The sequence below is a fragment of the Trypanosoma brucei genome (genome assembly GCF_000002445.2).
Source record: "Trypanosoma brucei brucei TREU927 chromosome 11 chr11_scaffold01 genomic scaffold, whole genome shotgun sequence".
Lineage (NCBI taxonomy): Eukaryota > Euglenozoa > Kinetoplastea > Trypanosomatida > Trypanosomatidae > Trypanosoma > Trypanosoma brucei.
In genome coordinates this window covers 3,192,090-3,205,050 of record NT_165288.1, presented here as the reverse complement: position 1 = coordinate 3,205,050, position 12,961 = coordinate 3,192,090, and the positions used below count along the sequence as shown (strand labels likewise).

General features: G+C 47.2%; 5 protein-coding genes across 5 annotated transcripts, besides 7 other annotated features; all 5 read right to left on the bottom strand.

The window, feature by feature from the left end:
- Positions 1 to 199: 199 nt before the first annotated feature.
- Tb11.01.4050 (heat shock protein HslVU ATPase subunit) lies at positions 200 to 1,690 on the bottom strand (the record flags this gene model as incomplete). Its single annotated transcript, XM_824192.1, has 1 exon — positions 200 to 1,690. One exon carries the CDS (start codon positions 1,688 to 1,690, stop codon positions 200 to 202), a length of 1,491 nt encoding a protein of 496 aa, XP_829285.1.
- An 830-nt stretch (positions 1,691 to 2,520) lies between these two features.
- Tb11.01.4040 (hypothetical protein, conserved) lies at positions 2,521 to 4,902 on the bottom strand (the record flags this gene model as incomplete). The annotated part of the gene is made up of 1 exon (XM_824191.1): positions 2,521 to 4,902. The coding sequence occupies one exon, from the start codon at positions 4,900 to 4,902 to the stop codon at positions 2,521 to 2,523; it is 2,382 nt and encodes a 793-aa protein (XP_829284.1).
- A 575-nt stretch (positions 4,903 to 5,477) lies between these two features.
- Positions 5,478 to 5,504: a microsatellite.
- Positions 5,505 to 5,826: 322 nt separating this feature from the next.
- Positions 5,827 to 5,863: a microsatellite.
- Positions 5,864 to 6,638: 775 nt separating this feature from the next.
- Positions 6,639 to 7,514, bottom strand: Tb11.01.4030 (hypothetical protein, conserved; the record flags this gene model as incomplete). Its single annotated transcript, XM_824190.1, has 1 exon — positions 6,639 to 7,514. One exon carries the CDS (start codon positions 7,512 to 7,514, stop codon positions 6,639 to 6,641), a length of 876 nt encoding a protein of 291 aa, XP_829283.1.
- Positions 7,515 to 8,586: 1,072 nt separating this feature from the next.
- On the bottom strand, positions 8,587 to 8,865 carry Tb11.01.4025 (hypothetical protein, conserved; the record flags this gene model as incomplete). Its single annotated transcript, XM_824189.1, has 1 exon — positions 8,587 to 8,865. The coding sequence occupies one exon, from the start codon at positions 8,863 to 8,865 to the stop codon at positions 8,587 to 8,589; it is 279 nt and encodes a 92-aa protein (XP_829282.1).
- A 572-nt stretch (positions 8,866 to 9,437) lies between these two features.
- Positions 9,438 to 11,111, bottom strand: Tb11.01.4020 (hypothetical protein, conserved; the record flags this gene model as incomplete). Its single annotated transcript, XM_824188.1, has 1 exon — positions 9,438 to 11,111. One exon carries the CDS (start codon positions 11,109 to 11,111, stop codon positions 9,438 to 9,440), a length of 1,674 nt encoding a protein of 557 aa, XP_829281.1.
- An 89-nt stretch (positions 11,112 to 11,200) lies between these two features.
- Positions 11,201 to 11,260: a sequence feature (CT-rich).
- Positions 11,261 to 12,228: 968 nt separating this feature from the next.
- Positions 12,229 to 12,277: a microsatellite.
- Positions 12,278 to 12,446: 169 nt separating this feature from the next.
- Positions 12,447 to 12,473: a sequence feature (AT_rich).
- Positions 12,474 to 12,532: 59 nt separating this feature from the next.
- Positions 12,533 to 12,594: a microsatellite.
- A 233-nt stretch (positions 12,595 to 12,827) lies between these two features.
- Positions 12,828 to 12,863: a microsatellite.
- Between the last annotated feature and the right edge of the window lie 98 nt (positions 12,864 to 12,961).

Genomic DNA, 12,961 nt, shown 5'->3' with positions numbered 1-12,961 from the left:
AGGGTGCATCCCCATATTTGCACACGAAAGTGAACACTAGATAAATAAAAATATAGGTGAGGTGTCTCGGCAATCAGGGGGGAAATGCAACGACAACTAGACGCGACAGCAGCCAATAGAGCGACGCACCGGACCGTTTGTTTAGCCTGATGCACAGTTAGCGGGTAAAATAGACGCAACCCATGTTAGTTTTGTTTGCTCAGAGAATGTACTTTGCTAAGTCAATGTTATTCATCAGTGACCCTGTAGCCTTCCGCACAACTTCAGCGTCGATGACGACCTTTTTGCCTTCGTAATCTTGGCAATTGAAACTGTACTCATCCATTACTCGCTCCACAACAGTATGAAGTCGCCTCGCCCCAATGTTTTGAGCGTTCGCATTCACCTTTGTGGTGACCCGTGCCAACTCGTCGACAGCGTCAGGTGTGAACTCAAGATCTATGTTTTCTGTCTTCATCAGCGCTTTTTGCTGAAGTAAGAGGTTAAACTTAGGTTCACAGAGAATGCGTCGGATATCCTCCTCCTTCAGCGCGTGCATCTCCACGCGGACCGGCAGCCGGCCCTGCAACTCCGCTATCATATCAGAGGTTTTCACAGTGTGAAAGGCACCAGAACAAATAAAAAGAATGTTGTCCGTGCTTATCTGCGATCCGTCCTTTAAGGTGACATTAGACCCTTCGATAAGCGGAAGTAGATCCTGCTGTACTCCCGTGGAGCTCACGTCAGCGTTGGCGCTCGCCGGCTCCGTCACAACCTTGTCAATTTCATCAATGAACACCACACCATCCTGTTCAGCCAGTGTGCGGGCAAGTGCACTGATTTGAGTTTCGTCCACAAGACGACTTAGCGCCTCTTGCGTCGCGAGCGGCAACGCCTCCTCCACACGCTTCGTCACACGCGTCTTCACCCCACGTGATTCAGAGCCTAAGCCAAGGAGGATCCCAACTGACAACATCTCGACGCTGTTAATACTGGCATTTGGCTTTGTATTCCCTTTTGGTTGTTGTGTGACGTCTATCACAACCATGTCATCTTTAAACTGAGTCTTGTACTTCTCCTTAAACTCCTCAAACGTAACATTATCCCTTGACGACGAATTCTTATCTTCCTCTGCGCTGCTATCGCCGCTGCCACTGTTGCGGGTTGAGGAACCAAATGAGCCTGATGCTGAACGACAAGAATGCCAACCATTGAAAACTATCTCAAGTGCCAGTTCGTGGGCCTCCTTCTCGCGTTCGATTTCCAGTCGGCGCTTAGCCTTTGTTTTGGCGTTACTGTATAAGTCTTCAATGATGCTCTCCACATCTTTCCCCTTAAAACCAACCTCGGTGTACTTTGTTGCCTCAACTTTAACAAACGGTGCCTCAGTGAGTTTCGCCATTCGACGCGATATTTCTGTCTTCCCAACCCCGGTAGGACCAACGAGCAGGATATTTTTCGGAAGAATATCACGGCGCAATCCCTCGTCCTCAATCTGACGGCGGCGCCAGCGGTTCCGAAGTGAAATGGCCACCGCTCGCTTCCCTTCTGCCTGTCCTACAATGTAAGAATCTAATATCGAAGCGATCTTCCGTGGGGAAAGGTCATCGAGCTGCATGGCCTGAGCCCTCGTTATCGCCTGAACGTCCGGTGACGCGGCTGCCGCTGCCATAGCGCTCGAACACAAGCGAACCCAACTGAAACGAATCATCGTAGTCTTAACTGAGTGTTGTTAACAAACTTAGTACACTCTTTCAGTCCTCCGTATACTGATGGAGTTTGAGATAACACGCTGATACAATCTGTCTCTACGTATATTCAATTGTTCGCAATCCCCTTCCCTCCCTTTCCCTCCGGGATCGTATACTTGGCAAAGAGAGAACCGTTGAGAAAAATAAACTATGGTCACCCTACGATGTTGGCACCTCTTCCTCCCTCCTATATATTAGTACGTAATTCTACTGTTATCGATGTCCATTGAGTAATAAAGGAAAGGGAGAAGATACAAAAAAAACACGTTAGAAGGGCACAGTATCCTAAAGTTGGCACGTGTAAAGTAAGTAGTGAATTGCATCACACCTGGTTGAACGCGGCAACGAAAAGTAGTTCAAGAGGATAGACACCCCCCTTGCAATGAAACGCAATGGGTGGGGTTGACTAAGCATGCATCCCCTTTCCTCATTCCTTTCCCTTCACGTGATCAGAACAGCCCGTGTATCATTTTTTTTATTTTGGAGAAAACCGTCAGCAGAAGATTTGCAATCTCCCCAAAAGCACCCCTCCACCACACCCTAGGTGTACATGCACAAGCAAACGGTGGTATTGCGGCTACCGACAACCAAAGTAGTAGTGTCAACGAATACCCCAGTTCCGTTCACTCTTCCCTCTAGTGAAGAAATGTGGAGAAATTTTAAACAGAACGATGAAGCGATATGACTGGACGTTAAACATAGCAGAACATCAGCACATTACTGACAATCAACCAACATGTACACGTTCTTTTCCGTGAAAGCCAACATATTTCCTGCCCCTCCCTCAGTCTCAGAAGGTGTCGCTTCCGGTGAGCATAGGCCCGTACCGGACCATAACGTGCATCATAACAGTTATAAGAATAACGGCTAATATCACAAATGTTAACGCTACAGGGCCACGCCGATCGTCGTAACGGATCTTCCTTCGCGCGTAGACTCGACGTGATCGACTCTTAAATGTAACGTACGCGTACACCAAAACGCACTCCGCGACCACAACCATCAAAGAACCCAACACGATGTGAAAGTTTGCACGCCAGAATGAGTGCACCGCAACCATGTCATTCGGCAGACTCATACTATTTCCGAAACGGATGACAGCAAGACCAACAACTCCTACGCGCGTCGCCTGTTCGGCCCACTTTACCATGAAGCGCTCAGATGTTAATAAGGTTTTTGGATCATATTTTTGGGGAACACGGATGCGCTTACCTGTCTGCCACGGAATAAGCCCAGAAAACACTTCCGCCGCAACGTGTTTTCCACCTGTCGACGTAAAGCATAGCGACTCTACACCGTCTTCACAGTAAGGATACAGGTGGAATGCCGTATAGGCCTTGTGCCGCCTGTCTGTATCATATTGCACAACAGGTGCAAGCTCTTGCTGCTCTGTCAGTTTCTTTTCGTCTGAAGGCGGCCTATCAGTGGGTGACATCGTTGGTGCGACGCTGTTCATATGCGCACCACGCTTGATGGCTTTCAGCACCCTTTGATATGTGCGCAAACAATCGGTACGCGGAAGGAACCGTGCCTCCGAAGCACCAACTGTCTGGGTTTGGGCGTGACCTGTTCCAAATATAACCCGATCTGTAGTGCGCTCCCAGCAACCAGATGCGATTCCAATGGTAGGATCCCACTGGTTGTATTCAGGTTTTGTGGAAGCGCGAATGTCAATATCAAGCTGGGGCATCCAGTAGGGAACCATCTTGATAAATGGCGTGTGACCATAAAGCGTAGCAATGCCGTGTGCGTACTTGCTAAACTTGGGCACACTCTCCATGTAGCGACAGTTCATCAGTTCTTCAATCCACGGGGCGATACGCTCGTTTTCTGCACATTGAAGCTTCACTTCCACAACAGCATAGGGGAAGTGTGAAAGAGGGGCATCCGCACCATTGTAACGCCAATGGTGACTCAGACCGAAATCCTCTGCGACGACCCTCAGATCCGTGTCAATACTAATGCGAATAGACTGGTCGAGTCCACACTGAAAGGCTGCACGCTGGCACTGCGTCCGCAGCACTGGTTTGAGGTCATAAGCGTGTATCTTCGTGAGGATCTCCGTAGCAAGCGACATAAACTTCTCTTGTTCTGCCTCGGATGCGTTCTTCGAGCGCAGCTTCTCTAGTGCTGGCTTTAAGCTTAAATCACCGCGAATATATGCATCCACGTCCTTCTCCTTTAAGGCAAAACGTCGTTTGTTGCTGCGCTCCCCACTCCATGCCTCGTGGTGCACTTTTATCTCCATGAAAACGCTGTCCTTTGACTCCAACTTGTTCCAATCACTATCGAGAGGACGGCCGTACCATCGCATGCGTATGAGTGTAGCGCCGTCAAGTCGTTCAAGACGGCGATGATAAAGAAGGAACTTGTCATTGTCATAATACACGCTGCTAATTGGGGAGCCCAAAGTAAACGGGACACCACGCTCCTTACTCATAGCGTAGGTGTCTTGAAAGGTACTGAGAGGAAGATGCGGAATAATCCGGGCAATGACAAATGGTAGGTCCTGCATGTGAACCCAGTACTTCACAGAGCGACGATCAAACACCTGAGAACCAACGGTACCACAAGGTATGCTTGACCGACCGTCACGCCGCATGCTCTCTACCTCATTTACGTGCTCGTACACCTTTGAGAGCATAAAAAATATCTCGTCAATGGAGAGCGCATGATAGTCATATTCCTTGTTAATATTCTTCCACCGATCGCCGGTGGGTCCGAGCACGGCGTAGCGATACATACGCGCAATAATGTGCTCAATTGTGTCTGTGTTCAGATTACGGCATTCAACAAAACGCAGTAGTTCATACGTGATTGCATCTGCCACGCGCCTCGCATCACTGGGTGGAAGATACTTCGCTTCACTACTCCCCACCATACTGAATACCATACTCATATTAGTAGGTGTCTCTTCTTCTGAGAGGTAATCCGATGCCTTCATGAGGGCTTCTGCCATCATTTGCAATTCCTTCACCTTGTTTTCACACCACTTATACACAGTTGCCTTTTGCATGAGCAGCGAATTGTACAATTCATCTGGCGTTGCAGGGTTCGCGATATCTTCCTTCATGCGATGCAAAGTATCTTTCGTTGCCTTGTAGTTAATATACGCGCCCTGCTCCCTAAAATCAGGATAAACGGCACTCCGCCATGCTTTGCTGAAGGGCATACGTTATAACTCTGTTTGTTTGCTTCTCCTTGCCTCTCAACACTTAATGTTCCTCTTATCGTACTTCTTTGTTAAACAATAATGAAAAAGAAAACAACAACAGCAAAAAAAAAATAATAAAGAAACAGCAACCCCCTTTCCCTCCTCCTCATACAGGGGCAAATCACGAAGGGCAACAGCAACATTGGCGGGCCGGATATTGTGAGGAGTTTCATCGCTGAAACAATACGGAACAAAGAAATAAACTCCTTTCATTACTCTCCCGAGCGCCTCAATCCCCTTTCCTTTTCCCTCCTTTTCTTCAGATATTTCGGCGGTTCATCGTATCCGTTATTGTCACCTCCATAGACGGCGACGTTAACCTTGTCAACAGTTGACATAGTACTAACGGAGGTTTTTTTTTAATGGTTTAACAAAAAAGGGGGGGAGATGCTTTTACAAGTAAGCTCGTTCTTTTCTGCTTCTTCATCCATATTTTTTTGTCTTTTTTTCTTTTCAAACCCTTGAGATAGTGAGATCCCTTGGTTATGTACATCAGTGATATTGTGGGCACGGCACATATAAGGGAGGAATAAACACACACACATACACACATACACACAGCGGGATAATTTTCCATGTGACTTCTTTCTGTTTGTTGCTTAGCTCACTCGCGCATCTCAACCAGTTTACCCACGTACTTCCTCTGAGTTTTACCCCAATCTTTCGGTTTGTATTCTCTCATTCCTTAACACGCTGGTTGTGTATCCCGGCGTATTATTGGTTCCACCATTCGCAGAGTTTTCAAACCTTCATATTCCATATGAAAATGTTCCTTCTCTTTTTTACTTCAAGGGGTTTCCCACGCAGTTGCATGTGAAAGAGGGTAGAGTGAAAGATGTGCACCAGTCCTCACATAAGAGCCGCAAACCGTCCCCCCACAAGCACACACACACACACACTCACATACTCACTCACATACTTTCATACGCGTCTATTACTATTATCCTTCTTCCGCTTCCCCGCATTTTCAGTAATCACTTTAAGCCTTTCTTTCCTTTCTTCCGCACTTTCCTCCGGCCGGTCACACTTCCCTTTTGCGGCCTATGAGGCAAATCGACAGTTTTGCGGTTAAATCAGGAAAACACGGGAGGAAAGAGCGGAAGAAAGCACAGCCCGAACCCTTTCCATTGCAACCACATACATACGCAGGCGCTCAAATACATAAAAGTCAGATATCGAGAAATTTCGGGGAAACAAACAGGAAAAAAATCAGATGGAAGAAAGGAGTAATTAACTAACCGAAAAAAAGTGAATGAGGTCTTACATATATTTGTATGAACAGTACAGACCGGACCCTGCAGTGGACACATATGCACAGAGTCGAACCAGTAAACCTAATCATGTTCCCCCTCGCACCACAGGGCCGATGTTACCTCACTTCATCTAACGGAGACAGTATGTGTTGAGATGGGGAGGAGGAACGGTATACCCAACAAACGCGATACATGCTCGCCTTCTAACTATTGAATCAGCAATCTAAACCCCTTGAAATAGAAAAATATACATATTTAATCCAACATTGCATAGTCATAACCTCCCACAAACCCACCCACGTAAGCGGCATCGAGGCGCCCCCTTCCTCCCGTAACAAACGCTGAGAATGGTGTGCAGAGTTTAAACACATCAGAAGTTTGTGCTCATCCAACCGCTTACGTCATCACCACACCCCAACCGTTACATAACCCCTCTAGACACTACACCACTGGGGGAGGGTTATACGGCACAGGATAAGTGTAAATGTGGCGATACGCATCGGTGCCGCAGGGGAACCACGGCTTATGACTCTGTTCCTTCAACCGCTCTTCGCGAAGTCGCTTTTCCTTTAGATCGTAGGGGTCCTCTTGATACTCCGGGTGGCGGGTGATTTCCCTCACAAGTGCGCCGGCGGGTCTCCATGGCTTCATTGGGGGCAATACACGCTGCGGAGGTACCTTCCTCATAGGCAACGGTTTGTTCATGCCGTACACCGTGCTAAAACCATGTGGCCCCTCATCAAAACAACCACCACACTTCACTGCCGCACTGAACGGTGCTTGTGTGCGTGGGCTGTGAGTACGTTGCCCACTGCAGCAACCGACTGGATCTGATATGTACTGCACCTCACCAGCCCTTCCAAGGGTTAGGCCAGTGTACCCGTAGGTCCCTTTCTTACCCGGGTTTGTGTAGAGGTTGGGTTTACGGACTGTACCAGCAGGAGCGTTGGCTCCGGATTTCTTTACTTCAGCGATCGTCGTTTCCGGCTCGTGCTTTGGTGGGTTCTTCTCGTTGAAGGTGCCGTAATACGAGCCACTGCCGCATGATTTGTGTGGGCGGCTTGGCGGCTTAAACGGGAGGGGTTGTGGCTCCCCTGGCTTTTTCTCAGCCGGTTGGCGGAACGTACCACCGGGTGGAGGTGGCAAGTACTCATCACCGACAGCAAGGGAAATAAATGATTTTTGGAACACTGCGTCGGTGATGTGTGGTGAGCGCTTGACGGGCACAATAAAGTTGCGGCCTCTGCTCTTCGAGGGCTTTACTGCGCGCTTTTCATACTCATCACCTATCGTCAGATACACAGGTTCACTGAACATCTTCCGCTCACCGCTTCAACTCTCTGTCCAGCCTTTCGGCTTTTATTGTTACGGAGAAGGGAAATATATATATATGTATATATTTTTCTCTCGCAGCCTACAGCGGCTAGCTATTATTTTTGTTTATTGAGGTGTTGTCAAATTCGTCCTAGCCTACACTTCTCACGTATGATCAAGGGAATGTTGTGGGACATTCAAGAAGGAAAAAGGGGTGAGGATGGTGCGATTTAGAGGAATTCAGACTAAAAACAAGCTGGAAAATAAGATGAAACAATCAAACACATTATCACCTACGGTACCGTAAACGATATGAACAATTGCACCAGCGCCGTCACCAGTTACACCAACCATTTGACGTATGTAAAGAATTGATAGCGTGGCAACCACCGAGCCACTTGACGGCAGTTATGAGGCGCCACGACAGCTGCGCGATGGGATGATTTCACTCATCCGGTAATACGGCTCCGTATACGAAAGGTAAACAAAAACTCTTGACTACAGATCATGTAATATAAGCCGTAAATCCGCCAGCTGGTGAAAAGAAGAGACAATTTCCGGCCCGATGAACGCCGTTAACCGCTTTAACGGTTTTACAGTTGCCATTGAGATCCCTGAACTCGCCGCTGCACGCCTTGGCAATGAGCAACAAAGAAAAAATATAAAAAAAACAGCTACGTAGATACAGCATGCGGGCACGATCAAATTTTTCCTTATGAAAAGAGATGGACAAGTGGGTTGTCGCCTCTGTATAAAGATTTTAAATTCGTTAACGGTATGGCATTCGTCGTTTATGCTCTCCTTTCAACATGCTTCCAGGCTGCCATTAACGCGGAGCGCGGAAGCCACAAAGCACATGACGTGAACCTTTGTGACGTCAGGATGGAAGTGCCGCAATGAGCACGGCTACTGAAGAAGTAATGGCATACCTTAACTAAGGACCGAAATAAATCGTCCGTCCACTTACCTGTCTCCCGCACGTCCCCAATAAATAAGATGATCACCTCCGGTTTTTGATCTCCACAGAACTCTCCTCACCCTTTCGTAGCGCAGCAGACGACAAAATTCAGGTCATTCACTCCACTGGTGGTCTCTTTTGTAGCTTCAATAACTTTGGAAGCCACGGTTCACCAAGGCCGAGACCGTACTCCTTCTGGAGGTACGAATACGTATAACTGTACTCTGGGTTGCAATAAATGAAGTAGAAAATAAACCCAATGAATGCTGTGGCACGAAACACTGCATGTCGAATAAATCTCTGCTCCCCAGCAGAACGCGGTCGGTTAGGTGAAAGAAGATATGACAAACTGGAACGATGCACCGCCTCCTCCCTACCGGAGAAATGACTGCTCATTGTTTCGCCTGCTCGTCGCCGTCAGACGCAGCAGCTTTTAGGTTTATGCCCTTCCCTATCTGTGCTGTGACGCGTAACAAACTGGTCCTTGGACTCTCACTACTGTTCCTCTCGCAACACCGGGCACATAAAAGAGATGTGGTGACAAGTAGAAGTAAGCGGTGAAGACGGGAACAGAGAATTGTAGTGGAGAGGGGAGGGGACTTCATGTTAGAATCCAATCTCACCCTTATTTCTACGCGTCCCGCACAGTCGCAACGTACGTACCCATGTGGTTGTAATCAGTTGGTACGTTACACAAGTGTTCGATACTGAAACTTAACACAGAAAATATTTTCTACGCACAGATAGCCTTCTTTTATGCCCTTCCTCTACCCCTTACTTCCATCATCTCACGGTCGAGTTAAGGAAGCAAAAGCAAGAAAGCCAACTAGGAGGTGCAGTACGAGTCCAACATCGCAACGACACAAACACCGCACACATGCCACGGCACAAAACACAATACAATCGCTCGAAATGCTCGTAAGGACGCCTTTACATTCATTCAGCGAGACCAACACTCCCCATAGAGTCTACTCTTTCCGCTTTTCTTGGTAGCACGCGTGGTTATATTTGTTTGCGTGCTGCATGTTGTGAAACTGTGTGCGGCAGTTCAGGCCGTACCAACAGTTCGGTCTGTCCGTCACAGAATATGGTAACTCAGCACGAGGTATGCAGCGACGGTAATGAAACAACAATGCGGCAAAGAGGATGTCCATGCAGCCTTCACACAGAGCAGAATCTGCTGTCACAGGCCCATTTACACAAGTAATATCAGGCACCCATTCACGACCACTCAACTTCTGGAGGCATTCTCCCCAAACATCCTCAACCACCACGTGTTTGACCATCAAATAACTTGAAACAATGTTTTGTTCCACCTTGTTGCCACCAAACAGGTTTGGTGGAAGGGCTTGCGGCGCACGGTACTGCGAAACGATGGTAAGGCCCCCGTCAGCGCCAACTGGACAACCACCCTCATCCTTGTAGTACAAATTACAATACGGGGTGCTGCAGAGATGGCACCGTTGCGGCCGAGTGCAGAGTGGACGCATGGGGAATAGCCGACGACACCGTGCACAAGACTGGTGCATCCCCCTCGCAGGGCAACGGAAACCGTCCACCGCAGAAGGAGCTTCACAGTGCTTGCAAGACCCAGTTGCTGGCGCATGACCATGCGTTTGGCCTTGGTACAGTTGAGGAACATGAGTTGCATTAACGCCATCACCCCCACTGCTTGTATTGAATTCACTACCGAAATCATCATCATCATCATCGAGATCACTCCCCGTATCGGAGTAGTCATCACCGTCATCATCCCGAACCCTGCGTGTCCGCTTCAGTAACTTTCTTCCCTCGGGGGGAATATCGTCGTTGAACCCACACTCCGCCAGTTCCTCGGCGCTACGACAGAGCCCCGGGTTGAGTTTCAAGAGTTGCTCTACACAGTTCTGTAGCTTATGCGTTGGGCGAACCTCTGACAGCTCCGCACGGCACTCCATACACGTGACGTTACCGCACGCTAACCACTTGCTCAAACACGAAGCACAAAACACATGCATGCAAGGCAATGCACTGCAGGGCCGATGGTAGAGATGTTTGCACACGGAGCACGTAAGCTCCTCTACCATTTGCGAAACACTTTGTGTGCTGGACACCCTCTGAAACACGTATTCTGCACCGTTTCCACCACCACTGCTCACATTTGCAGACTCAGATGACGAGGTCTGTGCCGGAGTTGACGTTGCAGTGGTACCAGTGGGAAGGGATTTCACGAAGGAAATTTGGTCGCCAGACTGCAGCTCCACGTCAACACCTTTCTCTAACCGCTTCCCATTTACGAATGTTCCATTTAACGATATGTCTCGCACAGTCACCTGCCGAGTGACAGCATTAACACGCAACTCACAGTGCTGAGTTGATACACGTGCCACATCTACGCGGCACTCAACAGGCAGTTCCCTTGAGCGGCCCATTGTGATAGTGCCTGAATCTCTGTATATCTCAAGTATTGGCATTGGTACCCGCAGTGAAGCAGTGGAGCCGTCGCGTATCGGAATAAGGCGTGCGATGAGTGGTCCATTCACCGAAGGTGCGACCTCTTCGAAGGCGTCCTCAACGGAGTCGGTGACAACATCGGGTGGCGTGCTCGGCTCCCACGAGGAAATTCGACCAAAGCGGCCCTCCGTCCCGTCGCAACCTGACATCTTCCCTCTTTTCTCCTCTCCTCTAAAACACACACACAAATAGTACCTCTCCCTCTCCGTTGCTTCGCCACCAGAGCTACGAGTGAGAAAAAGGAAAGGAAAGGAAACCTGGGAGAAAAGAAGAAGAAAAAAGGAAAAAGGGATAGAAACAATCACGACGGTGGGTTAACAGAAAGAAGACGGCGAGGCAAACAATAAGCCTAAAACAGGGAGGAAAGAAAGGGATATGTTACCGCGCGACTGTACAGTAGTACTAAACTCTGAAGAAAGCTCCCAACTCACCCACCGCCCCGTCACTCTCCTCAACGGAGGGCATTAGCCGTGGAAGGGGTTCATATAATGGGAGAAAAGGAAGGAAGAAAGGAAGAAGTAAGATGAGGAACAAAAGAGAAGAGGTGAGTTCCCATCCACGCACACTCATATGGAAGTACTTCCAACGAGACTCACAAATCACTGGAGAAAAATGAAAGGTAGGAACATTGGGTTTGTCGGAGGCCCGATGACACTCCCGAGCAAATATGCTTCACGCTCCGCCCCCCCCCCCCACTTTTTTCTTTTGTTATTATTGTTGTTAGCTTGCCGCATAATGCGCATTACCGAGCGTAATACAATTAAGCTGGAATGTCATACTGAAAAAGATGATGAAAAATGAAAAAAAAACAAATCTTAAAAAACAGCCAGAGCCAACAAAAAAGGCGAATGGTAGTAGTTCAAATGCATGACAACGTTTCTGCCTTGTATCTTCCATTGTCTTCGTTTTTCACTCCAACAGTTTTGGCCCCGATGACTTTCTGTTTCCTCTTAACCGCATGCTCTTTTTTGTTCTTTCTTTCCTTTTCCTTTCCCTTGACTCTCGCTAACAGTGACGATGATAAAGGTATAAAGAGAGGGAAACGGAACAAACAAGCAGCGAGTCGACAGAGAAGAGAACGTGCTACTAATGAAGGCCCTGTTCCACTGTATGATAACTGTAAATATAATTGTTGTTGTTCTTACAGTCGCTGTTGCTATTACCTCCTCTTCACAAATTACTTCATTCATTTTATCCTGTTTGTCTGTGTCTCTTCTTTTTTTTTCTTCTCTCTCTCTCTCTCGGTGTACCCTCTGCAACTACCAATATTAGTATTACTGTGTATTGTATTAATATTATTATTATTATTGTTATTTGTGTTTTATTTATTTGTTTTTTCTCACCCATTTACTTTTTCGTCTCTATCACACGCCCGTACGAAGAACGTAAAAGGAAAAATCAAAAAGAGGAGAAGAGAGAAAGAGAGAGAGCGAACCACACAAAGGAAAAAAAAGGAATGAAGCCTTTTCTTCCTTTATTGTCGGTATAATTAATTTTTTATTTTATTATTTCCTTCACTCTTTTCTCTGTCATTCCTTAACCACGCAGCTTGCGAGATGACACATCGCAAATGATGATGATGCATGAGGATAGTAAAGAACAATGATAACAATAATAGTGATAATAATGGTGCATTCCCCCCTTGCACCCTCTTTTTATCTCTCCTCTCCCACCCCACATAAAAAAAAGAAAGTGAAGAAAAACAACAACAACAACAGAACGTCTAAAAGGGGGGAAAAAATAAGTATAGTTCAACCAACGAGGGGTTATGAAGCGAAAATTTATTCAAGAGAAACAGTGATTATTCAAATAAGGGGAGGTAAATTACCAGACGGTTTCTCTTCAAGAAAATATAGGTGTAAATCTATATACAAATATATAAATAAATATATATACATATACAAGTTCTTTTGATTCATATATGCGAAAAAGTTGAAACACGAACGGCAAAAAGGGGGTCAACAGCAACAACAATAAAGATATAGAAAAGTACTGATCA